The sequence below is a fragment of the Rhipicephalus microplus genome, chromosome X (genome assembly GCF_043290135.1).
Source record: "Rhipicephalus microplus isolate Deutch F79 chromosome X, USDA_Rmic, whole genome shotgun sequence".
Classification (NCBI taxonomy): domain Eukaryota; kingdom Metazoa; phylum Arthropoda; class Arachnida; order Ixodida; family Ixodidae; genus Rhipicephalus; species Rhipicephalus microplus.
Window position 1 is genome coordinate 274,723,827 of NC_134710.1, and position 24,024 is coordinate 274,747,850.

General features: G+C 41.2%; 1 protein-coding gene across 9 annotated transcripts in view; it reads right to left on the reverse strand.

The window, feature by feature from the left end:
* tst (superkiller complex helicase subunit twister) overlaps nucleotides 1-24,024 on the reverse strand; it is a 220,426-nt gene that overhangs the window by 124,888 nt on the left and 71,514 nt on the right. For all 9 annotated transcript variants that reach the window (XR_012887328.1, XM_075879179.1, XM_075879182.1 and 6 more), the window contains 8 exons: nucleotides 18,562-18,627; nucleotides 13,558-13,692; nucleotides 11,874-12,019; nucleotides 11,621-11,767; nucleotides 10,463-10,547; nucleotides 7,331-7,437; nucleotides 6,857-6,985; nucleotides 6,681-6,738 (listed from right to left, as the gene is read on the reverse strand). Coding sequence is in view for 8 of the 9 variants with exons in the window: in XM_075879179.1 (XP_075735294.1) it covers nucleotides 6,681-6,738; nucleotides 6,857-6,985; nucleotides 7,331-7,437; nucleotides 10,463-10,547; nucleotides 11,621-11,767; nucleotides 11,874-12,019; nucleotides 13,558-13,692; nucleotides 18,562-18,627 (873 nt within the window). In the remaining variant the exon portion in view is untranslated. The remainder of the gene's footprint in view (nucleotides 1-6,680; nucleotides 6,739-6,856; nucleotides 6,986-7,330; nucleotides 7,438-10,462; nucleotides 10,548-11,620; nucleotides 11,768-11,873; nucleotides 12,020-13,557; nucleotides 13,693-18,561; nucleotides 18,628-24,024) is intronic.

Below are 24,024 nucleotides of genomic sequence, written 5' to 3' on the forward strand. Positions count from 1 at the left end.
AAGCGAAATTGAGGTACGCTAACACAAGAAACATTGTGCTGTTCAGTGCGCAATGCTTTGCTTTTATCGCGCTCACGCTGCTTGTTATATTATAGTCCTCCATGACCACACATTTATTAAGAATTATCTGACAACCACAATTTTCATGGTGGTCAGCCATGTGGCTGGGGACCAAGCCTTTCAGAGACTAAGCAGCTCCCTCAACCGATCATTTATGGATCAGCCCGTTTTGCTGATTTAACAACGTCCTCAAGTAAAATGAATTTTGTACACAATCACTGAAACACATCCAACATAACACGTGGTGTGTTTTTTAGCGCAAGCTTGTTTCTTAGGTCCTTCACTATTAACCCAGCGGCATAGGCCAGCCAGCTTGGCGTGTGCGCAGAGAACAACTATTACACCTATTTTGCCTGCAAGCTTCTTTAGCGTGTGTGAAAATTTATGTACATAGGAAATAACAGTTAGCTGGAGTGAGGTATGATTTGTTTGACGATGTACACTTGCGATAAGAGCCACAGTCAAAGAAAAGCCTTCTTTTCACATCTGCGCATTCTAAATTGATCAAGCGAAGCATCGCTCATTCCTGCCTAGAGACAGCTTCAACTTGCTCTTGTCACCACCAGGTCGATAGTTTTATGCACCAAGTGCACCATCCTCAACAGCCCCTGACAACTTCATTGCTACACTCTCCTGAAGTCACTGAGGGTGCCCAATAAGGAGCAAAGCAACAGCCAACTTATCACGTCTCACTCTAGCATGGCTGTTATTCCCTACGTACATAAAGTTCTGCACAGGCTAAACAACGTTGCAGGCAAAATAGGTGTAAAGGTTGTCCTCTGCGCACCTGGCAAGCTAGCTGAACTATGCCATAGGGTTAATAGTGAAGGACCTAAGAAACAAGCATCCACTATGAAACACGCTACACGCTTTGTTGGATGTGTTTCAGTGATTGTGTACAAAATTTCTTTCACTTGAGGGCACTGTTACATCAGCCAGAGGCCGGTGCATAAATGATTGGTTTAGGGAGCACGCTTTCTCTCCGAAAGGCTCTGACCCCAGCCATTTGGCTGACCACTATAAAAATTGTGGTTGTCAGCTATTTTTGATGAATGTGTGGTCATGAGGCACTATAGTATAACGAGCAGTGTGAGCACGAGATTAGTGAAGCATTCCACACTGAACAGCATGATGTTTCTTTTGTTAGCGTACTCTCAATATCACTTCATAACTGTGAATTTAGACATCTGGGGTCCACTGATGTGACTAAGTCTGGGTAGCGTTAACCATGTGGCCTTTATCATATCTATGTGAATTTACGCTACGTTTTGTGGTTTCTGCACACACCTTGTGTCTGATATATTGCTCTTGTTTTGCAATAAACAATGATTGTTAGTCCAGAACTGTGTTTGCATTCGCTTTTCAATTGTCTCGTCCTTTGGGCTGTTTTAGTCGTCATCTATCATGCAACACTAACCAGCCCAATCAAGCACACTGTTAATGTCTGCCTCCTTAAATGACCCATTTTAACAGGCATTTTTGTACATTCACAGTTAATATTAAAAACATATTCACTATAACCAATATACAGATAGGTTAATAAATAATGATTTATTCTTAATGCACCTGAAGAACATTGTTTCAGTATGGTTGAAAATGTTGCCCATCAGAAATCGGCGAGGCTCCTAAGAACAAGAGAGGTAAACATTATAGCGCTACATGCGGCCTGGAATTTACAATTAATTCTCAAAATCAGGTAGAAATCTCACTCCTCTCCTGAAAAATAAAGCCACAAACCCAAATGGCCCCACAATAAGCCAAAGTCCATCACCATTGGCTCAAATGAGCATCGTCAGCTGAATAGTTACTGCTACTGCCGTGATATTCTGCCATGTGCCCGCACAATGAAACTATAAGTAATCTGCGCGATCGAGCAAAAAACGAAAAAAGTGCTCAAGAGTCATGACAAGCGCTGACGAAAAGACTCATCTTCTTGCCCCCTTGTCATCTGCCCTCCTGCATAGCTTTCAGTGTGCTCACTGACATGAACAGAGAGAGAAAACGCTTAAAAGTGCACCACACTCCTATCCCTCTTTCCATACTTGGTGGATTCTAAAATTTTTTGCGGCAGTCGATTCATGCAGAAATAAAATTCTTTAATGAAGGCATTCCATGATTATTTTTTAAAATGTTGCAGGGACCTCTTAAGCTTGGTATACAAATTACCCAAGGAATGCAAAAAGTGGTATACTAATGAACACCTGAAAGAACATGGCAGTGTCCCTTGTCCATTTATGTTATAAACAGTCTTCCTTTCTTTCCTTTTTTGAATGCAACAACCATGTACCTAACAGTTGTATTTTCACAGGATTATGCACTTGTCACCGCATATCAGCATTAGATGCGACAAAATAAAATATTCTGGTGCAATTGCTTTCGGAACTGTTTGAAAATACTATCTTCATGCAGGTAAAGATTGCTAACAGTGACATGCCATTACCCTTTACAACGGTTTGGTCTTTTTTTTTTCTGAACTTTCTTTGATGTTTTATTTTACATCATAAGTGAGCTTCAAACCATAGCACCACTGAGGCTGCCCTTGCATCACTAAATATTTCTTTCTTGGCCTCCATCTGTTTTGAAGCAGATGACATAGCTGTTGCACCCCCTGAGATCCTTCATGCTACATCGCACCTACTGCAGTGTCAGTTCTTTAGACGCGAAGCACCTTATGGTCGGGGCTTGTCCCTTCTCCGTCGTCATAGCCACGCTAGTACTCGGAGCACCCACCAGATAGCTCTGGGGTAGAGCGCTCGCTCCACTTCAGCGTGTGCTCTGATATGAGTGGAGACAGCTAGCTGCACTGCGTTTCTTTGTATAATCAACGCCTCCTAGAAAAACTATACTTGCAACGTCGCACTCTTTTTAATTGGGAGCTTCCTACCAGCACACAATCCCTGAGGCCATGCCTCCTGTCGTGTGTTGCGACTGGCCACCGCTTGCGACCGCTCGCGCCTGTACCACTCTGTCATGTGACATCACAGCTGCTCGGATGCAACTATGAGAGCATTGCTGTGTTGGAGGGGGGCAACGGCCAGAGGCGTTCGCCTTTGTATCGGAGGGGGAGGGTAAAATCTGAGGGTAGGGCAGCACGTTCGCGGCTCACATTCCAGGCAGAGTTTTTTTCAGAAGGCATTGGTATAATGAATTTACTTGCTCCTCTTAGGTGGCTCGGCGGTAGAATGCTCGCTCTAATTCGGCGCATGCTCTGGTATGAGTGGAGACCGCTAGCGGCACTGCGCTGCTTTGTATAATAAAAGCGCTTACTACTTCTCTCTCTCACACACACAGCCTAGTAAAGTCGATGCCGGATATATCAAACTTGAAGGGGACCACGAAATAGTTAAATATATAGATATTTTGAAATAGAAAATATATGTACTTAAGGCATAAATTAGTGCATCTATGTGTTCGAAACAGTTTTCGAAAATCGTAAAAAGCGCTTACATAATGATTCACTCACAATATGGTAAAAAATAAGGTGTGAACATCTTTGGAAGTTACTGCACTTCATTTAATTTGAAACTTGTCTTGCTTCTTGCGCACCATCAAGTTCCAGTCATCCATAATATCACAGAAACTTTCCAAATAAGCAAATTCAGCTCATTAGGCCACAACAACGGTGATTGACACTGAACGCTAATATAAGCTCCGTAGAGGATTAAAAGTTTGGTTAGTGACAGACACAACGCACTTCTGCCGTACCGGCAACGTCAGCCATGATCTCGGCATCAATGCAATTAGAAACAGTGACGTTGTCATCTGCACTAATAAAGCCCTCTTACTGTCCAAGATGGTGCCCAGAAATGCAAACAACTAGAATTCACTGAGGCATCATATGCCGTTGTCAGCAGTCATGACGCACCCACAGTCGTCACCTCGCACCAAAGCCCACAAGGAAACAGTTTATAAAAATGCTTTAGTTCATGTCGCTCCTAGCTCCACTCAATATTATTATCGCTGTGAGTGGACCAATGTTTAGTTCCGACTTCCAAAAGATGATTTATCAGGAATGGGGTGAGAAATACACAAGCCGCAAAAGACAACGCTGCTAACGAGCAAGCTTCCACCGTCAACATATTGTTGATAGCAATGTACAATGTCACTTGTGGCTTTGTCGTTTTGTAGCAGGCAGCCGCTGCTTTGGTGCGGAAAACTAGAAAAAAGCGTAGCCTCTGAGATACGTGTTCCAAAACCGAAAACACCAAAATATGTCACGAGCTTGCACATCTCAAGACCATGCTTCTTGATCCCGCGTGCTATCGTGCACAAGGGAATGTGAACATGGCAACGAGATCGCCTAATCACTTCGTTTTGGTGCCCTTGGCAATCGATCTTTTTGAAAAACACCATGCCCACGCATTAAAACCTGCAGATCGTGCATCAAGCATACCAGTGCACTTGCAAGCGCTGCACAACGAGCTAGATCATTGCGATGGAGTTTCGTCTTTTCACTTTTCAACGCCACCTTTCTATCACCTGTGCGTGAAAAGAGATCCAAACTTACTAGAACACGACCGAAAAATGATGCCTATTCGTTAGGAAAAGTGCAATTTCTGTGCTTTGGCGTAGCTCATCATTCGATATAGCGGATGTTCCGCTATGTGGGAGTTTGATATACATGTGCACCAGTCCAATACCTTCACATGGGACTTTCAAAGGGATTCCTCAGCTGTTCGATATAACCAAGAATTTGATATATCTGAATTTGATATATCCGGGATCGACTGTAGAATAAATGAAGACATGAGCATGAGTGCGGTGGAGGCAAGGACTCAATAAGCCACTGTGTGCGCAATCATGAACATCTTTGGTGATGAATAAAGAGCACCCCTTTACAAAACTGTAAGTCAACTCATGGCTGCTTCGCATACTACTACTCAGGACTTTACGGGGAGATATGTGCGATTGTTTTTAGTGGTTGAGCTCGCCACGTACTGTAGTTTACCAGTCACATCAAGAAGGTTCTGTTCTAAAAAAATTCCGCCATATCCACGAAGTGAATGATGATGAGTGGGCGAAGCTCCAAAGGTAAACCTGGTAAACCATGAATCCTCTGTACATTTTGCCCACTCAATTTTATTACATCGCTCCCCCTAGCGTACGTCGCCGCACTAAATCGAACGATTGCCTTCAACCAATGACACGCGCCATATGTGACATCATTCCTATTTTATAAGATCTCGCCTCTTTCATCAACTACAAGTACCGCTTTCTAGTTTATAACATCTTGCATCTTTTCATCATCAACTACAAGTACCACCATCTAGTAAACACTACAAGAACTAAACGAGAGGTGGCTACATACAGGAGACGGTACCGCCATCTAGTGAACACTGCAAGAACTAAACTAGAGGTGGCTACATACAGGGGACGGTACCGCCATCTAGTGAACACTGCAAGAACTAAACTAGAGGTGGCTACATACAGGCTACAGGGGATGCACAGCCCACGCCCTAAGGAGCTTCGCCCCTAAAAGCAGCTTTTCTTTATTGTTATTTTATGGAATGGCTGAAACTTGTGGTGCATATCAGTGGTATACATTGACATGCACATGAAACAAAGAAGTGGTTATTATATATGGCAGAGGGCCATGTGTAATGTAAGCACAGTAAAAGTAACTTCATTGGAAAGAAGCTTGCAGTGTAATTATGGCATGAGAGGACCACACTTGGTCTTACTAAGCCATAATTCAGTTCGGTTACTGAAATGCAAGGAGACAATATGATCCAACAGGTCAGCCTTGAAGAAATGTGCCGAGAGCTGACCAATGGAATGAAAATCACAAAAAAAAAACACAGTGTGATTTCATGGATTATGTTGAGTTGGCAAACCTCACTATAGGCAAAACAGAAAAAGTATTGTAGCTTTCCAAGTTTTTGACTGTGTACATACAAAAATTAATTTTAAAAATGTGCCTGTACTTGCTGCTATGAACATCTGTCAGTTTAAGTAAAGCCACATTGTTGCCATTGATAAAATAGCGTTTGGCCATTTAGAAAACATGTTGGTCAATTGTTTGGAATCCTTTTACAGAGTGAAAAAATTTTAGCTTCAGGATAAAATATTTCTATCCCACACAGCAAATCCCAGTTAAAATCTTAGCTAGAGCCCAATATTGTTTTTAAGTGAAGTGAGGTTTTGCTGACTGACCTGCTGTTGCCGAACCAAATAAGTAACACTTTAAAAGAAAAAGCAATTGTAGCAGATCAAGTAGTCACACCTAAATTTCATTATGGCACTTCCAAGTTCACGAAGTAACTTCTAGGCATGCACTCTTGGTTATAAATTGCTTTCTAGTTTCCACTTCCACTCTCCCAAGTTTACTTCTCAGTTCCACTTAGTCTACACTTCACTTACGGTTATAGCTCAGCTAAGGAAGGGCTCAGAAAAATGTTCAGTCAGAAATGGCAGTCGACATTATGAACATCATACCTTGTTAAAAAAGAGGGTGGAAGAGGCCTAGGAATACATGCAACATCGCACGTGCCCAATTGTTGGGTAAAATATTGAGATTAAAAGGCATTTTGCTGCATGCAGATCCCAACAATGTTGGAATGGCTGCAGTCTATGGCAGTGCTATGGCATAAATGGCAAATCCCTTCTTACAAAAAACTCACATCATATGTTCGAGTTCCCTTCATGGTTTCTTTCCGTCTTGCACAGGCCTTCATGTAGCTAAAATAAAAACAGTAAAGGTAAGGAAACAAGCGTCAAAGTCGCATGCAAGCCGATTTGTGGAAAATTTTTACAAAAGAGCTCATGTAAAATAGAGCTTACTAAATGAAAGACCAACCTGGCAGTCTGAAACTTATTGGTGGCATCCAGGATAAGAAATGTTTCCTGATTGAAATACAGATGATGCTCCAGAGGTACAGGACGCTGGGTGGTACAAATAACGTACAGCTTGTGCTCTTTAATACGCCTAAATCAGAAAACAATAGAAAAGATCTGAGCACAAATCTTCAAAAAGAAAATTTCTATAGTTCTGCAGTTGTAGACAAGCATCAACTTATAAAGGGACACCGTGATGAGCCATAAATTTCAAAGCTTCATGCACAGCATGGCACTACTCCTAATAAGGTGCATTATATAAGATGCAAATCACAATAATCGAAAACATGCTGCAAGCATCCTATAAAATATACTAGTAAAGAAAGGCTTACTAAAAAAAACAAAGAGATTGCAAAAGTTTTATTCTGTTTAATTGCAGCTTTTGGGGGCCAAGAAATTAGAGCTCCAAAATAACTGAACTAATGCAAGTACACACCCAATCCAATTGGCGAGGCTTAGTGCATTTGGTACCGTGGCACTGAGCAAGACAAGCCCCACATGACTTGGCAGCATAATGAGGACTTCTTCCCAAACAACACCCCGCTGTAGTGAAAGAAAAATAATGCAATTTGCATGCTTATATGAGCACGATTGCAAAATTTGAGGTTTAATTTGAGACTGGAAGAATCACACAGCACCTAAAATCATGTACCCAATGTACAGAGACTAGGGGCAATCAATAGCAAAAGCCCTTGAAAAAGCATATTCCAGCTTCTGCCAGATCCAGTAGTGCCAATAGGCAATTACAGTAATGTGAGTAGTACAGTTTTTAAGATAAAAAGACCGTAAAACAATGAATAACTCTAAAGTGGAAACCTTTTATGGCAGCGTGTGAAGCTACCCAATCAGTTTAAAATTGACTTTGTAACATTAAATTTATAATTAAAACTATTTCTGAAGTAGGCACAAACTTTGTATCATGAGTCAAGTTATTCTGAAAGGTAGACTCAACATGTGCCACACTGCCACAAAATTAGTGCCCCATGTGTAGACCGAGTACCAAGAAGCAAACCACGTTAACATCCATCAAGAAATGCTACACTATGCTGGAGCAAATTAGAAGCAGTTTTGTCGAAGTTATAGTAGACAGGGTGAGCATCACCCCACTGAAGGCCAACGTGAGCCAATTCAAAATGATGATGGTGAGTTTCCTCAATTGGCGAGGTGAAATCTACTATTAATATGTGTGTCATGTTCCATATAGACAGATAGTAAAGAAGTAGATCTATGTGAGAATTGCAATGTGTTTCAGGAAAGCTATACTCTGGAAAAGGGCTCTGATGTAGGTAAATCGGAGTAGGATGGTGTTACTAAAAAGATATTTTAAAAAGTTTGAATAAGAAATAAGAAATTATTTGCTGTTCCTTTATAATTATTTCTGGTGTTGCAATGTTGATCATAAAAAGTTGAGAGTAGTACAAGTAATGAGGCCACTACTTCAAAGGTAACAAACTTGAGTGGATTGCATGTAGGTGGCATCGGACCTTGGCAGCATCAAAGATACATGTATCTTGAAAATTATCACAGATACTCTTTGGGTATCTTGTATTTGTATCATGAAAAGATAATATGAGTTACACGAGTACCTATCGAGTACCTATATTTTTCTATACTTGCTATTAAAGTGGCAATATATTACTCATACTACTAGCTGTGGGCCCTTGTCAAGCTGCCTATTTCGGATAGCAGCTTTTACTTGCAGCTGTCCTACATCAATCGTATTAATGAGAACTAAACATTATTATTATTATTATTATTATTATTATTATTATTATTATTATTATTATTATTATTATTATTATTATTATTATTTCCAAAACCTGTCGTCTGAAAACTCGATATACTGTATATTGCTGCTGATTATAGTTCTCAGACTGCCCTATACATATATCGTGTAGTCAGTGCTGAATAGCTGCTGAGACACTCTCCAAAAAGTATAATAGAGCAAAAACAAGCACTAAGAAGACATGAATGTTTTGTTGGGCTCATTCTACTGGCAGAGGCCATTTCTCTCAACATAAGCATGCTGCTGGTAGTCCCATTATTAAACACTATGTGCCAGGTTATATCATAACAGCTGTATGAAATTCAGATTAGGTACTGTACACCACCAGGAATGATGTGGATAACATGAGTCATGACAACATGGCAGCCATTGCAAAGCAAGCAGCTCGAGCAGGTGTATAAAGCCTACTTCCTTTAGCAGGGAATTCTGGATATTGAGGCATGTGGCAGGTGGATATAATAAATCATCATTAACTCCCCCAACCTCTCCCACTCTACAACTAAGCTTTGAGAGATCTCTAGTGAGCTCAAGCTTTGATGGCCAGCTTGAACTAGCCAAAGGGCTATAATTGTTCAAGGCCACTCAGGCTAAGGACACCTTCCTAAGCATCAAGACCAAGCTCATCATTTAGCCACCAAATAAAAAGTACAGCAAACTCTTGTTGAACAGAACTTGAAGAGACTAGGAAAATATGTTCTGTTAAAAGGGTCATAAACTAGGGGTGCGCAAATGTTTGAAATTTTGAATATTTATTTAGCAGTGTTTGCTGTTTAATTCTATTCACACCGAGATTTTTGCCATTTGAACGATTAGAACTTTCCAAAGGCAAAGTAGTTAATGTCCAATTGACAATAGCCCCTTCAAATTTTTTAAGATGCTTCACCCTATTACGTTCTCGTATTGCAAAAAAAGATGCCTTTCAAGCTCTGCTACGGTCGCAAGAATGCATTTTTTACTCAAGAAAACGGTGGTTTCAACAGAGAGATGATAGATGTGGCAGACATGGAGGCTCAGTTATGCTGACTCGGACCCGAAACTTGGGTAGGAAATCTGAAAAATCAGACGCCGAAAATTTTTAGCATCCACAATTTCAAATGTTCTTATATATTAGAGTCTACGTAGCAGATTTGGAACTTCAAACTCAAAGGAAGCACACACTTGTCCACCACATCAGTTGGAATTTCAGTTGCCACTTTCTCAAGTGCCCTCTTTTTATAGAGAGGCCTGTACTCATGCACTTCAGAGGGCTATCAAACAGCTGATTTTGAGTCATACAGAAGATTGCTGCGCTCGACCAATAGTTGGTATCAAGCAAGAGCAACATTTTTATCAGTTGTGCTTCTTGCCAAGAGGTACCCCCATATGCCAGATAAATTGCTCTATACCATGCTTCAATTACACAGTGATGACACTTGCACCCAGTGGTGTAATGCAGCGAGGGAGCGATCATGCTTCATGATGCGTGCTCAAAGTCATGACGTGTATGTGCTGCAGCCTCAATCTCCATTGTAATCACTCCGAATGTGGCTTCCAGTTGAAACGAGAGTAGAGAAAAAACACTACAGCAAATCCCTGCAACTCTGCTCATACTAGAGGGATTCAAACATTTTTGCCAGCAATCGATTCGCGAGGCAATAAACTCCAACATTAAGGACATTCGATGCTGATTTGGAAAAGTAGTTCATTACTCCTTTAAAGCTATTGTTTGAAAAAAAGCCTACAATCAAATTATACATTTCAATTCAATTCAATGCACCTAAATTAAATTGAATATACACTCACATCAGGGTCATTAATGTAGTGGCATTCATCAAATATAACCCATTCAAGGTCAGCCACTACATTCGATTGGTTGTAAAGCATGGATCTGTAAGCAGAAGTGGAGAAAACAAATGGTTAATAGTCTATAACATGCTATAAGGTAGTCTAGAAAAAAATAAAAATGAATTGCAGCAGATGCTCCCTACTGGGGAACTGCCAGATGTTGTGCCAGCATTATTTGTAATTACACCATATGGAAACACTAGTCAACATTATCCGTCATTTAGCCAGCACTAGCGAGCATGTTATGGTCCTTTGTTGCAGCCCCTGTAGAGGCAGTTACTTTAGAGCATTATTTGTAATTATAACACATAGAAACACTGTATAGAAACACTGTATCACTCCAGTTTTTCGTCTTCAACTTTGCAGTGCAGCCTTTTCCTGCAGTACTTTAGAAGAACTTTTTCCTGGGCGAGTTGGTGCGTAACTTTACTAAGCATGTTATTTGTGGTGCAAAGGTTGAAACACGAGGAGAGGAAAGAAATAAAGAAAGAACTCATGTGTCTCTTTTTCTTTTCCTGTCTTCTTTTTTCAAGCTTTGTGCCTCAAATAACATGACTGTATGGTATTCTTATTAGCTTTGATAACTGTACTGTCGTTTCTTCTTTTTTCCCCCAACTGCATTATATAGGTAATCTATGAAGAAAATGCATAACAAATAAAGTCACATGTGTATCTGTAGACCCAAGATCAAAGACTAAACAAAGCTGCTTATGCTCAACCATCTCAGACGGCTGCTAAAGGTTCATCATTACCCACAAGTTAAAGCATCACTTGGCAACTAAGCCAGGCCCACAGAAATCAGGAAAATGCACAAAGCCACTGAGAGTACTCTTGAGCAAGTGGAATATGCTGTTCCTAAATTTATTCACAGTGAGTTACAGCACATCAGAAATTCAATCATGTTTTTCCGTATAGACTGCAGATGGAACAGCAGCACACTCAAGGCAAGTCATACATAAATGCATGAAAGCACAATGGTAACACGTTATAATCTATAACCAGAACTATACCCTACAACTGAAGCCATAGGCACTGTCACATACTAATAGAAATAGCACAGAATCAGAATAAATCAAGCTACGATTGGTTAAAAATATCAATCAAACTGATGCCTGCCTGAGAATCTCTGTTGTCATGATAAGACAAGATGCCTCCTTGTTGATCTGGACATCACCTGTGATAAGCCCAATGTCTGTAAAGGTTTCTTTGAAGTCACGGTACTTTTCATTGGACAAAGCCTTGATAGGGGATGTGTAAATTGTCCTGCATAAATAAAAAAAACCTCAAATAAGAATACAAATCTGAACTAGCACTTTTTTACAAAACATCAAGCTAATTCATTGGCAAGTGTTCCAGCTCATACACAGACCTTGTCATGTGACGTCGAGAGAGTGCTATGGCATATTCTGCAACTACCGTCTTTCCTGCAGAAGTGTGAGCTGCCACAAACACAGAATCTTTGTTTTCTAAGTGAACAATGGCCTTCTTCTGAAAGGTGTCCAGTTCAAAGGGCCACTGTAAAGACCACAAAAGCTTTGCTTAGCATAGTACAACATAAGAGTAACTTTTCCTTTTAATTAGATAAATGTTTTAATTATACGTGCATCAGTTCTTACTATACAGTACTGTCCACTAATAAAAATACCATTTACAACACAATGTTGCTTATAATGACCACCACTTTTGTATTCGCAGCTTCTGTATTGGTACATGAAAGAGTAATTTAAACCATAGAGTGTATAAAATGTAGGTCACATTGAATAGCATTTTAGATTATATCCATGCTTCATAACGGTCTTTCTAAAAAAAAAAATAGGTTATTAATTGGAATAAAATAATCAAAGTTGAAGACAGCAATGTTAAAGACAGATAAAGCCATTCTGCACACATCGCAGAGGGCACTCCATAACATTGGCACATGATGTCAAGAATCTCAAAGGGCTGTAGCAGCCATGATCCATACGATGCAGTAATTCAATACAATACTAATGTAATCAATACAATACTAATGTAGTCAATGCCCCGTTAAGATGCACAGCAGAGGTAACCCTCTGATGCGCTTCAAAGAGTAGTACTCACCCAAAATTTTGAACGCAAAATTTGCAAGATAGATTTGTGTGGACACATAAAACATCATACAGAAAATATCAACAGCTAATATTGCCTACAGCATACATATTTGAAATCAATTTTTTCGTGTGCACAACTGCACACGAAACACCCCACCTCAAGATATCGACACCAACTTGGTTTAAAAGTAAATGGCCAACAACGATGTGCATCACATGCTTGTGTTGGCTGCCATGCTCCTTGCGAGTGCCCTCTACTGGCAGACCTTTTCAGAGGAAAGAACCAGCACCTCTTTTACACACTTGCACAGGAGTACAAAGGCTGCCGTTCTTGCCTCGGTAGTGCATTTTTGGTGGCTCATGAATATTTACAACATCTCAGGGGAGATTATAGCAGCACCCAGGGAGCGTTCATTAAAAATATTTGTCAATGCAGTGCTTGTCTGCACATGGTTTTGTGTGTCCACATAGCCAGCAATGTTTACATAAAAACCACACTGGATCGCACTTCACTCGACGCTCTTCGAAACTCAAACTTCGACTGGGCCCCAAAAAAGCCACCTCGACATAATTAACTGTTGCACTCAAGTGAATGAGGTTACCAGCAGTGATAAGAGGGTCTTTAGCTACTTAGTGCAACAAAAAAACCAAGATAAAAAATTTTTGTGCCAGCAGTACTTTAAAATAAAGTACATTTGACGCCCCCCAAAAAACGGGGCCAGCACAAGAGCAAGCATGGCGATTTATAACAAGTGCAAGAGGCATTCACTAATCAATTAAGTAGGTTACAGAACAATCCAAACAAATTTATTACTTTGTAAGTAATATTGATTACAAATCAGCAAATTATTGTGTGGTTGTGTACCAAGACATTAAAGCAAAAGCCAAGGACATAATGTGACTAATCAGTTACAGAACAAGAATAATGCACAATTCACTGTGCACGAAATTCAAAAATTTCGTCAGAAGATGGTAGTTGCATACACTAAAGGCAGGATCGGGAACTTTTTCATGGAAGTCCAACATGGGCTTGGAAATATCCACTTGTTCAGCCCACTCAAGACACACACTGCGGTTATTCGTAACATTGCTGATCTTCAGAACATTGGCCGAAGGCTCCTAAGATAACAAAAAAAATGCATCAAATCAATAGACAATCGCAGGAAAGAAAATTACAGGAGTTCAACAGCAATCAGTCTGCACAGCCAAACTTCAACAAGCACTTAAACACACTATAAACAACAGCACTTCAACAAGGCCAGTTAGGAGAAGTGCTTTCCCAGGAGCACAGCATGGCACTACATTTTATAGAATGCAGAAGTTAATAGGTGTTTGACATATGTGTAACACAGTGCTTTACCTTTGCATGGAACTTTTAAGGCAACATTACAGGTTGTCTCCAGACAGTGAGGTTACCAGCAGCAGGTGCAAAAGTTGGGCACGCGAAAATAAGAGTGAGCTTCAGATTTTGAAAAGAATACTGCTACTACTGGTTACCACGATACAAGCACAGAGGTCAGACAGGCTGGCCACAATAGTCAATGAACTATAGTAGGTGAAGCTGTTGTTCACTGTCATGCATGAAGTAAAGGCCACATTTCAAGATAAACAAACAGGTACAATCCAAAGCCAGAAGGATCAGGGGAAGAGCACCAGCCAGTCTGCCATAGTAACTGTAGCTGTGCCCCTAACTTCCTTTTTCCATTTTTTTTTTTCATGCCAGTTATAACTTATTAGGTAATGGTAATAATAATTACAGGTCATAATAAATATAATGGCACTTGAATAATCTTATATAAGTGGATTTTACCACAATGACGAGTTTTACCTATATTATATCTTTAATCAAGATAATTTTCTCAGGATGTGGCTAGGAGCTGCATTGTTAAGTAAAGTAAGCATATTCTCGAGATGGTGTAATAAAAACATGGCTGATCCCCCAGGTAGATCACTAGAAGCATATTCTAATATCAGTGCAAGATGTGTGTCCTTACAAGGATTTTAAATTGTGTCATTTGTAACAAGTTGATCTTGGAGCCTGTACAATCAAAGCATGGTTGGGCTGATCGTCATGATGGTTTTTCATTGCAGATGCTGAGGTGCAGCATGAGTCATTTTTTTTCAATTTTTTTTTTTCACATCAATGCCTTGCCAACTAAATGTAGCGAAATGGTTCTTGCATTACTGAGGTGCAGACATTATAAGAGTAGGTTGAGCTATTGTGCAAGCTGAACACTTTCTCTCTCTTTTCATCGCCACAAGCATACTGGAGAGCTGAATGGTGGGAGGGAGGAGGCTGGATGACAAGGAGGTGATCTGCTGTCCAGAACATACATCTCCCTACACCAAGGCATTGAACATATTCTCTTCTTTGCTTTGACAGAAGTAATGGTCATCATTACTTCTGCATCAGATATGTACAGCACCAGACTTAGTGCCACACCACCACATGCTGGCACATAGATTCTAACACCATCAATCCATGTACCATTTATTATTAATATCAGATAATACCTATGAGAGATCAGCACTGGATAGGTGGTGCACCGAAAAAGAACACCCGACTGAGTTGTGTCACGACAGCGACACAACTGAGCTGCACGCGGCTAGATAACCAGCGGCAGTGTAACGCGGAGAGAACATGCACGTGTGCTGTTCTCGTCCTTCATTTTAGCACGAAGAGCTCAATAAGCTGCTTTACTAACAATACTGTACTGTGGTTTTAAAGAATAGCTTTGTCCGAAGGTTGCTCTCACAGGAGTATACTGGAAAACAAAGAGAAGCTCTGTAAAGTGAACTACGTCTATATATATGTTTATGGTGTGGAAGAGACAGTGCCGTGTCGTGATAGCCATTTCCTCATCAAAATTTTCACAATTTTCTGGCAGCTTGCTGTGATTTGTGTCAAGCTAGCGCAGGCTGACATGGCCCCATTGTAAGTACGTGCTGTGTCAATGCCATGCTGGCCACTTCTGCAATAAGAAAAATAGAGGTAAGGGGTAGCTGCATAATTTTTTTTTCTGCTGTGGTATATGTTCCCAATGCGCGATATGTATGCACATGGACATTTATCAAGCAAACCATCGTGGTAGCATTGCACACATGATGCCACACTCCTAAGCTCAAGGACGCAGTGTAGATGCCGGCCACAGTGGCTGCATTTCGATGGGGGTGTAATACAAAGAACACTCGTGTACTATAATTAAGTGCAAATTAAAGAACCCCAAGTGGTCAAAATTTGGTCCTGATGCCCACACTACAGCGTGCTTCATGATCTCACCCTGTTCGGCATGTGAAAGCCTAGCAATTATCGATGTTCGCCAAACTCCTTTATTCTAAGAAGACACTAGCAAGCAGAAAAACTAATACACTAGATTAGACAAATTAATCAACTACAAAAAAACCAAGACATTTGACAATTATCTAGCATGGCATAAATTCTGATGTCACTTCGGTATGGAGGTCAATGCAAGTAGAAGCTTTACCATATCAACTGACTCCAGAAAGCTAAGCTTCGAGTAGTCTGCTGCTTTATTCGTAACAAGTGCGATGTCTAGCACAAATTAAGTTAAATGGAGGCATCTCAGCATGTGCGTGTGCATTTTTCACAACAGCTGGTACAGCGGCTTAAGTGAAGGATCCCTTGCAAACATCTCATAAACAAGACAACTTTCTTTCTACAAAGCTGTTTGCAAATAGTGTGAACTGCCTGGCTATTGTAAATTTTAACATTATGCAGTGGCATCAAAAGAAGCTTAGTGATGATGGTTGAAAAAAATTTTTACATATGCTGCATGCTGTACAATAGCTCGTTTTATTTTCAACAAACCGCCGATTAAATTGTTGCTGCTTGGCCATGGTTTTCCCCAGTGGCTTCCTTGACTATTGTATAAATCTAGCAGCCATGCGCAATTCAGTTTAGAAGCCATCCCAAAGCCACTACACAGTAGGGTGAGAGCAGAACATGCTCTGCTCACTAGACCCCCTAGATGCAATGTCGCCACCGTTCTTATTCATATGATTTAAAAGAAAAAGTGCTGACTCATAAGTCCTCTCTCATTTCTACATATTGTGGCACTTAAATACACAGCAGCACTGCCAGAACTCTTTGGTTTCGTTCCAGCGATGCGTGCCGACACTGCCTTACCAGTCGCAGCGCTCGTCTGCAGGAGCGGCTGAGAAGTGCGCGCTTTGACCACCAGGGAGGAGCTATCTCCACTGACAAAATTTTTCCAGTGACTCTATGTGAAAACTTTAGCACTGGATCCCTATAGGGCCTGCTCTTAGCATAGCCAGGTCACTTGCTGCTAAGCTGGTGACATCGTGAACAAGAGAGCAAGCGATTTTTGGCTGTTGTCAACACAAAACCATAAAGTCTCTGCTTCATGCAACACAACAGTCAAGCTCACATGTATATGCAGGAGCTTTGTCTATAGATCATAAACATTTTACCTTAAAGAAAGTGGACCTTTAAATCCTTCCTGTTAACTCTTACCAGCATGCTGGTCACCCCAGGTAACAACCTCTTCTTATTTTTTTTTCCTCTTGAAACACACGAGCCCCGAGTGTTGGATTTTAAATGGTGCATATTTTAAAGCTCTCGGCGATCTGACAGAGATGACACTACTTCATTGGGCTTCACTGTGAAATGTTACGTTTGCTTTCATCCAGCTGCCGTCGTGCCCAAGGCACGCTAGACAGTGCACCCGAGATATTTTTATAGCTATTCCTAAGAAGATAACAGTATGTGTTGTTTGTATTAGGTATGTTGATAGTGCAAAAGGGCATGTTGTATGAGATGCTAGCGCTTAAGAATATAGAAACTAAAAGCTATAGTTTCACCAAAAGTGACCAGTAGAACCATAAAGCATGGTGGTCACCTCCCATAATTTGAACTAAAATTGCCAATTTTTGTTTCTTGTGAGAAAATCGATTTTTGCAACACATTTCGCCATTTTTTTTTTTCAATAAAACTCTGTTTCCCGCCAGAAATGAAGTTCTGTGCGTGAAAGAGTTGAATGATGAATGACTATTATTTCAGAGGAGTACAGATTGCTAGTTTCAAGGCACTTTACTTAGTCAAACATGTAAAGAGATAGAGAAAAACATAGAAACATCTACTGTTGTCTCTATATCTGTCATTTCTGTCCACCTTTCCACTCTGCTAGAATTACACAATAATTGCAATGAACAGTGCTAGTTTCTTCACTTAAAAAAAGCATATTTTACTAGTGATAGTTTACAACTGCCCATGAAATGTGAAAAGGAGACCCGTAATAACTTTTAAAATCTCTTGAGCTTTCTATATACTGAAATATGATGGGATAGCAAATTTCAGACTGGACAGCTACCGTCCAAATTTTATCACCCATGCTCATTAAAATAATAATAATAATAATAATAATAATAATAATAATAATAATAATAATAATAATAATAATAATAATAATAATAATAATAATTGTTGAGGTTTTATATCTCAACACCACAATACAACTATGAGAGATTCTCCAGTGGAGCGCTCCGGAAATTTAAGCAACGTGGGGTTCTTTTATGTGCCCCTAAATCTAAGGGCACACGCATCTAGCATTTCACCTCCAGTGAAACGCGGCCGCCACGGTCAGTGTTCAATCTAGTGCCAGTGACCTGCAAGTCAGTAGTCGAGCGCCATAAACACTATACAATCATGGTAAGTGACACACTGCCCACGCAGTACCTAAATATTACGCCAGACAGAGTGACGAGCTATGTCTTTCCACTAGATACTCTGCATGAAATATCCTGTAGTGATCCTGGCTCAGTAAAGAGAGTTATAGTGTTGAGGTAAGAATAGTGATGGGCTTATAGAGTAGAAAAAGAAAGTGCCTGGCATGTAGTGCAGTGGTTTCACATGCTACAGGATTGATAAGGTATCCATTGCTACAATACTCAAAAGCACATCACAGACAACACACAGCCACATTCTTGGGGTGGCAAGCACCAACATACCGACTGAAGGTGCTCCAACAGTCCAGCATCATCCAGAGTCTGATTCAGCAGGCTATCACTTATTTGCTGTATGAAGAAAGAACATCAATCCATCATGTTGGATAGTTTCAAATCAAATTATAGTGATTCAAATATTACAGAAGACACATGCACAACAATTTACAAAATGAGAAAGAAAGAAAGCTTTGTTGGTGTACGTCTCTCCCAATGTCCTAGGTCACTTTCACAATCTAGTGCTAGCACCTACCATGCTACCGTGTTGCCAAGCATTTAAAATGGTGGCTTTTGGTAAGATTTATTAGAAAAGAAAGCAATAGCAAACTCATGCTCATTGTTCAGTGCTTTTAAATGGACCTCAAAGGGCCCCCTGACAGTGAAAATATTTTATGACTTTTGTACTGTAACTTGTATTTTGTGTCTGCTAGTCCCGAAATTGAATTGTAAATAGTTTCCCACATTGTATAATAAGGAAAACATCATTGATTGAGACCAATTTTAACGTCACTTTGAAAGGTCCCCCTAAAATCATAATAATAAAAAACTAGCGCCCCACAGTGAGAGAGTGCCTAAGATACCATGAGGTCAAGTTTTGGTAATGTTGACAGTGCCGCTTCCAAATTGATTCCCCGCATCTGGTAAAGATTGAAGTAATGTGCAGGGGTGGAACAGGGTGCATGGGTTTGGGAGCAGTCGAGGGAGCAGGCAAAACTGCTTTTTGTAGCAGGCTTGAAGCAGCCAGAAGGGCCTTTTCAAGTAAGTTTAGAGCAGTCAGTACATTCACAGCAGATGTAGCCCCGTTACACAGCCCTTGTAAAGCAACATTCATCCAATGCTGCATTTTTTAAACAGTCAGCTAAATTGTGCAATAAACTTATTATTGCAATATGAATTATGCGGAAACTCTCAATGGCTTCTTCTCATTGTCGTCATGTCTCACATGAAGCCCAAATTGATAGTATACCTCCATGCGTTTTATCCTCGGGTAAAAGCGTGGGAGCGGGGGTGACAAACACGGCTGAACCAGAGATCAAACAATCTGGCCCATCTCTATCATTATAGGAGGGCGCATGCGATAACATCCACCCCCACCGAAAGCCTGTGGTTGAAACAAAGAGGAAGCACTCCAACCATCTTACACCCCTGTCACACGGCCACCACCAAACTCCGTTGAACACCGTCAACGTAAACCTCCCCAAGGGGGTTCGACGGAGAAGGAGTTGTGGCAGTGTCACACGGCAATGACAAGGTTGCAATAGTTGCCGCGAGGGGGCTCAGCTGGCGCTGTTTGATTTTTGAAAAAGCATTCTAATTTCATCTTTATTGATTTTTTTTTTGTGAGTCCTTGTTATGCGGTTTTTACAAAAAAGCACCATTAAGTAAGTATGCGACTAACAAACCATTAAAAATAATTTCAAATAAAAACGCATTTGCTAAATGTAGCAATGCTGCTAGTGACGCTGGCCACATTGTGCCTTTAGTTGTTTTCTTGCCGGTATACATGCCCGGTACGAAAATTCTTATGCTTCCTTGCCTCGTGAGCGCACATTTTGTGTTCTTCAGCCATGAGTGACACAGCGGACGACGTGAGGAAGTGGTACCATAACCATATTGCATGGGTAATGACGTTTATCGGCTGGCGCCGGCCGGCCCGACTCGTGAGGCACGGTGTGTAGGGCATCGGTGTTGAGAATAAGTGAACTCTGGCGGGCGTAAATATATGTAAACAAACACGCGTTGTGAATGAGTACTACAACGAAAGAATGTTTAATATTGCCAAAATGTATTATTCTTTCACTGCGGCCACTTAGTGCTCGAAATTTTTCTCTGACCTCTAGACTGCTGGGGACGAGAGTACCTCGTTTCGCTGCGAAGGGAGATCGTTGAACGTCCTTTTGCGAAATGCCCCGTTTACCTTCGTTTGCGTAAGGGTGGCCGTGTGACACGGACCGCATCTTCGTTGTTGTAAGGACGAGGGAGTTAAACGGTCTTCGCGGTGCCCGTGTGACAGGGGTATTAAAGAGCAAGAAAGAAGCGAGGGAGGGGAGAGGGGGGTGTCGCTCGAGCAACGACTGTGAACTTCGCTTCTAAGGGCATAGTCGCGATCGCTGGTGCGCACGCTAGCCCGGCAGCCATCAGCGGGCGGCTTTCATACACTTCTATATGTGCTACACTCTCGTTGCTCTCATTGCGAAGAGACTGAGCGAAAAGTATTGCTCATCTAAAGTGGCTGTATTCTCGTGCACCAGCGTTTCGTAGAGTTATGTGAAATATCATATTTAAAAGAGTTAGCTGCCAGCCTCACTTCATATAACATAATTTGTTGCTATCGCATTCATCGCTTCGCCCTTGCAATGCAATTGTGACTTTTTTTAGCTATGTACAGCCACCCATTTATTTATTTTTCTAACCTGAATGCACGAGCGTCAACCGCCGAGTCGACGAGCATCTTTTATGGAGCACAGCAGCCAGATGAATCAGAATACGTGCATACACTCGATGAACAGTCCTGTGCACCTGTCTTTGCTAGGCTGGTCTGGAAACCAGACACCACCCCCACTTCTTTTGAGCACAGTTACTGTCATCCTTTTCTTTTCTTTTCCGAACGCTGCCACCAAGTTATAAAAAAAACAGTTTCACTGGAAGGGGGAAGCAATGAATGCGATAGAAACAAATTGTAAGGCTGGCAGCCAACTTTTTTAGATCCGATATCACGAAACTCTACAAAACGTTGATGTAAGAGAATATGGGCGTGTCAAGGAGAGATGCTTTTTTTGCGCTCTCTCGCATTCAGAGCGCAGCACGTAGAAGTGTTCATGAGCCATCCACGCTGATGCCTGTCATGACATCGCAGGCACATAGCAATCTTGACCGCGCCCTTAGGATCAGAGTTAACAGAGCCGCTGGAGCAATCACAGCATTTACGAAACCGAAACTATAATTATTTCGATGAAACCGAAAGGACGATATTTTGTAAACCCACTTCTGGGCCTTGCTGGCTTTCGAACCTTGCCACTAAATCCGAGTGCTGCGGTGCAGTAAGGCACTGATAAGCAAATTTGGCATAGCAGGGGTGGTTCAGCGTAGGATGGCACGGGTGAACAAGTTTGGCACATAATGATGCAAATGGCGCAGCTGTTCCACCCCTTCAATGTGGCTGCTTCAGTATGAGTTAAGCCTGGTAAAATCACGTCCTTTTTAGAAAATAAAAATCATTGCTGATGTAACCAACCAGAAGCACCTTTAAAGTAGCCGAACAACAAAGTGAGAGAGACGAGGAACTGTAGCCCTCACTGGGCATGAGCTGTGGTGTTATGTGGGCCCCACAAATCCTCTATGACATCGACAATACTCACTTCACTCGTGGAATGTCACATGGGGTCCCGATATAGGTACGTCATACCAGTGACTGTGTCGCGAGGTACCAGCAACTCAGATGAGCACTTATGCTAACTTTAGAACCTAATTAAAGTATCATAAATGCAATATTTGTAACAAATAAATGGTCAGAAGTGCCCAAGTATACAGGACAATCAAACAACATAAACATCTCGAGGTTACAATTTTGTTGTCACGGGTCCCTTCAAAGGGCCCAAACCACTTCTGATAATTTTTCAACATTTTAAGTAAACAAGGGCACAAGCTCAGAAATTCATCACGATGAACAATGCCAAATGTGGAAGTGCTATGAGCCGCGGATATCTCGCAAATTTCAAGAAGCAATCTCTTCTCTCTGGTTCTTTCTGCAATCCTCAGGCCCTCAGCGTGTGTCGTAATGTGTATATTCTCGTCAAGCAGACAGATACCCATTTGTCTGCTCACAGGTACACTTGCTCGCCGCTCTTCCTCCTCACATGGTGAGGAGAAGCACTTGGCCAGGAAGAGAGACAAGCCAATGAACAGAGCATAGTAAGAGGGAAAGAAGGAAATGAACGAGGGTCACTTTTGAATCATCGAATGCATGTAACTCTGCTCTTATGGCATCTTTTCGAAAAATTCTCACGGCTACGTGTTAGTTGTAAACTCAGACACAGCTGCAACACTGCAGTAAAATTTCGACATGTGGGTGGTTTGGGACTCTTTAAGAATGTTTTGAAGAATTTTTAGAGATGCATTGAGCTAGTGGAGCAAGTCCTTGAGGTCATTAATACTAGAACAATTACAGCTCTCTGCTTAAAATGTGTAATTTAATACAATACTTTAAATTTATGAATCATTAAGGGTCACAGCAACACTGCCAAATGAGTTTCCAGCCACACCTGGCCACGACAAATTACATGGGTGAGTTGTTTAACTTTGATCATAGGCGTATCAGCTGAGGGGGCAAGGGCACTGTGAAAAGTTGGGGGCCTGAGCCACCCCACTTTCGACAGTGGTCACTGTCAGCTGCACACTAGGGAAAACAACAACTAAGGCAAAAATTTGCTTCACCACTGTAACCACTAAATTATATTGTTACGAGAAAAAAATATTACAAGGCAAAGGTACAATCTAGTGATATTTTCTAACATTTCATCAGTGACAATTTTCCTCGAAGGCTCTTTGCGACGCTTTCCACCCTGTACAGTAGCACTGCAGAGCAAGCTAGCGCTGAACAGGTGCCCTATATATTACATCACTTGTTCATGTTTTTATTTTAAAGCAACTGGCCAATGCAGATATAGATAAGAAAGAACAAAATTTATAGGACCGGTCAAATCATTTGCTGCTTCGGCAAAATCATTTTCTTTCATAGAAAAGGATTACCATCACTGCTGCTCTGTCGAAGCTGCTGTGAGCACATGATTGTGACTAATCTTTCTAAATATTTTAGTTTTACCATACTGGAAACACCAAGAAAGGTTTCTACTTTAATCTTCGATAAATCTGATAAGCCTTATGGAAACTTGGAGTGATGGGGGCAGCTCAGTGGAAAACTAAAGTAAGTAGATAGAAATGCTCAACATATCGTTGGTTCCTCAAAAAATGATTCACATTTAAAACCTGAATTCTTTGTGAGCCGTGTTTAGTCATTAAAAATTTCATTCAATGATAAAATATTTACTGTTGACGAGGCTGCCATCAACATAATTGTATTCATGCAGAAAGTTGTGAGGTAATGCATAAAAAAACTCCCAAGCATTTTTCCGAGGGTGAACATGGTTAAGTTCGAATACACGGGGTGATGCTATGAGGGGTATTTATTAATTCGCACTATTATATTTATAAATCACACTATGGTGCCTTTATGGTGTAATGGTTCCTGGGAATCGCAATTTGATCACACGGGGGAGTTTACGTCAACTCACTGGCGAATGCCAACGGATTTTAACTTTACTGCCCCTCACGACCCGCTCTCAACGGGAGACTGAGAGAGAAGGCGGGTGCGCGAGAGAGAGGGGTGCGTGCGCAGCTACAGCGAGCGAGGAGAGCGGAGGAGCGAGTGAAGGGGGAGGGGGTATAAGGCACGTTACTGACACCGATATC